General features: G+C 51.6%; 2 protein-coding genes across 2 annotated transcripts; one reads left to right on the forward strand and one right to left on the reverse strand.

The window, feature by feature from the left end:
- Positions 1-184: 184 nt before the first annotated feature.
- Positions 185-2572, forward strand: GLOTRDRAFT_123694 (uncharacterized protein; the record flags this gene model as incomplete). The annotated part of the gene is made up of 6 exons (XM_007862256.1): positions 185-488; positions 540-889; positions 941-1226; positions 1288-1513; positions 1570-1980; positions 2032-2572. 6 exons carry the CDS (start codon positions 185-187, stop codon positions 2570-2572), a joined length of 2118 nt encoding a protein of 705 aa, XP_007860447.1.
- A 622-nt stretch (positions 2573-3194) lies between these two features.
- Positions 3195-3620, reverse strand: GLOTRDRAFT_27824 (uncharacterized protein; the record flags this gene model as incomplete). Its single annotated transcript, XM_007861947.1, has 1 exon — positions 3195-3620. A coding segment is annotated over one exon (426 nt), but the record flags the coding sequence as incomplete, so codon positions are not given.
- Between the last annotated feature and the right edge of the window lie 104 nt (positions 3621-3724).

Consider the following 3724-nt stretch of genomic DNA (forward strand, 5'->3'; position numbering starts at 1 on the left):
CCTAACCCTAACCCTAACCCTAACCCTAACCCTAACCCTAACCCTAACCCTAACCCTAACCCTAACCCTAACCCTAACCCTAACCCTAACCCTAACCCTAACCCTAACCCTAACCCTAACCTAACCCTAACCCTAACCCTAACCTTAACCCCTAAGCGGCGCACACCTGAGTAAGCCTCGCTGGATGGACTCACGCTCACGCGGTTTGAAAGGCAAGTCCACTTTCCTCAAAAATGGGATAATCAAGGGGCAGGATGTAGCCCGGCATATTGCAGCTACCCTGCGTCAGCATGATATTAAAGCAGACGCATCTTCCCGTCGTGGATCCCGCACTCAAGGGCACGGACATGGCCGTGGCACCAAACGGAGGCTCTCTCAGCTTGAGGAAGATGCGCAGCTGCCGCAACCTTCCTCCTCGATCCAGATCAATGACGTGTCTGTCCTCAATAACCTACTGCCGATGCCGCAAGAACCGGTGCCTGATGATGGTACGCGCGAACATGAGTCCCCCAATGTTTCCTCATTTACGCAGGAACCAGCAATGTCTCCAGCCCATGACGGGACAACATCTCCTGGGACGACATCGCCTGGTACTAATGACCCCTTCGAGGGAGCTCTCACTCCGCTGGGTAGTGAACTCGCTCTCCCAACCTTTGGCAACCCCAGACATGAGGATTGTGCTCCTGAAGTCTCCCCAAATACGTCTGAGCATGCTGACGCGACCCTGGATCAACCTGAAGGACATGATTCAACAGATACCATGACACTACCTTCCTTAATTGATGGTTTGGAGGGACCGCAGTTCCCCCCCGGTACTGAACAGGTCACTTGGGCAAACGGGGTCCGATCATTCCTTCCTTGGGCCTTTGTGGAAGGTAAATACACCCAGGTACGTCTTATGGAATCGACGCAGACCCATATTCACTCAATTTGGTCATAGGATATTGATGTCGCCCGTGCAATGGCCACCGCACCTGACGCTCTAAACCCGGCTGATGGCGGCGAGCCATTAGTCTATACCCTGGACATTCAGTCCATGTGTCAAGACAGCATTCATCCTTCTACGGAGGATTCGATCACAGTGGTGGGCCTCATCAAGGAGAAGCTCTCCAAGGGTATTCCGGTCCTCGTGCGCGGGTTCAAACTTCCTGGTACACAATATAAGTTTGATCGTCGTTCATTGGAGTTATGTAAAGGTTCTCTTCGCAATACAGTCGAGTACCAAGGTTCGATTTCTCTGTATCCTAAGTCCTTGAGTCCTGATATTGGCGTTGATGCGCATTGTAGATGCTAAAAAGCGAATGGAGTATGACCTGAAGCATGCTCGGCTGGTCAAGGAGAGGAAGGCCACAGCGGAATTCCTTGCCACACCACCCGTCGTCCATAGTGAAAATACTTTAGGGGAATTCATTGACATGGCTACAAGGCCCGGTACCCAACGTCGCCCCAAAGTTTGCGGTAATCTGCTGGACTCATATGCACCCAGCCATGTGGGAACTCCTTGGTTCATTGCGTACGCTACTCCGTCTCGCTGGCTTTCTTTGGAGTGCACTGACATTTACTCCCCAGCGCATTAAATGAGCAGTACCTCGCGATGTATCAAAATCGCATGACCGACTTTGCATTCCCGCCGCCAGACACTGAAGAGGCCCGCAAACTCCTCGAGCAGGCGGCAAGGATAGCTGGCCCACAGTTACTGCACCCTGATACCTTTCAGTTGGTCATGTGGGACCTGCTCACGCACGCCGGATTTGTCTCGCACACCCACCACGATGCAGGTGGCGCGGCAACGTGGATGGCGATCAGAGATGGAGTGAAGTTCTGGACTCTGTTGAAAGTCCGCACTGAAGGTTTGAAAACCCGAAAGGCCGTGCAAGACCGATTTGACACAGCTGCCAAAACGAGTTTGCACCAACTGGTCAATGATTGCAACATGGTGGAATGGATCGGCACCGTTTGTCTCGTACCAGGAGATGTCCTGTAAGTCTTCCACTGATTTCTGGATGGCCAATTGCTGATTCTGGGATGTAGCATCCAACCCCCCAATATTATGCATTGCGTATACACCCCCATCAAGACACTGGCCACGGGTGGCCACTTTTATTGCTACAACCTCTGTCATTTGACCGAGTTATCGTGTGACATCGACAGGTTATATGGAGATGTCACTACCAATCAGTCTCATCCCGCCACCCAACGATTGATCCACAACCTCGCACTGGCTCTGCCCAACCTTGCAGATAAGACTCTCCCCAGAGTCCCCTTCTTGGCTCTCGCACTGATGGTCCTTGACTCCAAGACGTATGAAGCACCAACAAAGGGGTTAGGCTCTGCTCAATATTATCCCGATGGCCGGTACCATCGCGAGGTCGCAGGCGAAACCGCATACGCTCAACAGGTGGTTACCGCTGTGCTGAAGGGGAATCGCATCACGTCAGATGTCAACAAGATACGAGAGATGGTTCACAAACGTCTGGGCGGTGAGCTTCTGGATCCTGGCAAGTCTCGCATCAATCTCTCTTGTCTGAAGAAGTTCGTGTTTGTGGAGATCAAACGCCCAAAGACGTTGTAGTACATGGCACAGCATCTCTATTGTGACATCTAGACACAAGTAGGCTACTTCAGATGCAACTACTTCCCTGACGAGTTTATCTCGCTTTGCCTCCCCCACGCGCTGATGCTTTCTAATAACTTTCATCTACGCAATCAAATAACACACTGTCTGCAGGTTTATATGCCTTAATGAACCCAACCTAGTATATCCCAAAAGGCACGAAAAGGTGAAAGGGAAACTTACCTGAAGCCATCGAACTAAGTCTTGCACGATTATCCATGCTGCAGCCCGGCTGCACCGTATTTCCATAAATGGCACTTTTGTGCAGCCGGGCTGTTTGGTGACCACGTAGCTTGTCGTGGTCTCCCCTCCTTGGCCTAGCCTAGGACCTACCCTGTCCTTATCAACCACGCGAGGTTATATTGATAGGCAAGGAATTGAGAGTGGGGAGCGAGGATATCCATCAAGCGAAATCATCAATTGTATATATTACGACAGGAATGGTAGACATTAGCAGCTATAGTATACATCATCAAACCGAGGAGGGCGTGAAGTGAGATAGCTTCGGCAGCATTGCGACTCCTGTCCTCCATCTCTTCCTGTTGTGAGCATCAGAGGCAGCTTGGCCATGTTCTTTTTTGAAGACGGATGCCGGCTGAAATCCCAGCTCAGCCCACCGGAAAAGGGCGCCTGTGGACCACTGCACAAAAGAATATCGAGTCTCACCCGGCTGCACTGGTAAATTTGAGTGGCGAACGAGGGCTGATGGGATGAATATCGTTGAACCTGGGGGGAATTGGACTACAAGGCCCAAGTCCCAGAGAACAAGATGACCCCCCTTGCGCGGGTCAAAGTGCCCCAGTGCGGTTATTGAACACCACCCAAACGGGCAGTTGAGGTGATCGCGATGACGGTATGTACAAACTTGCTTGCCCATGTTGAAGCAGCAAGACGCCCATGGACTGAACTCAAAAGGAGTTCTGAGACGAGGATCGCGGTCCTTTAGATCTTGAAGCATCGTGCCATAGTAGTCATGGAGTTCTGGCCCGGTGAGAGCAAATGCGCCTACGTGTAATACAAATAAGCCCACAGTCTCATCAGAGTGGTATTGACGCGCCTGCAGTGAAACGCCCTAGTCTTTTGACTGAAGGGTCTCGGATGAGCCTTGAG

The sequence above is a fragment of the Gloeophyllum trabeum genome (assembly GCF_000344685.1).
Source record: "Gloeophyllum trabeum ATCC 11539 unplaced genomic scaffold GLOTRscaffold_00001, whole genome shotgun sequence".
In the NCBI taxonomy this organism is placed as follows: domain Eukaryota; kingdom Fungi; phylum Basidiomycota; class Agaricomycetes; order Gloeophyllales; family Gloeophyllaceae; genus Gloeophyllum; species Gloeophyllum trabeum.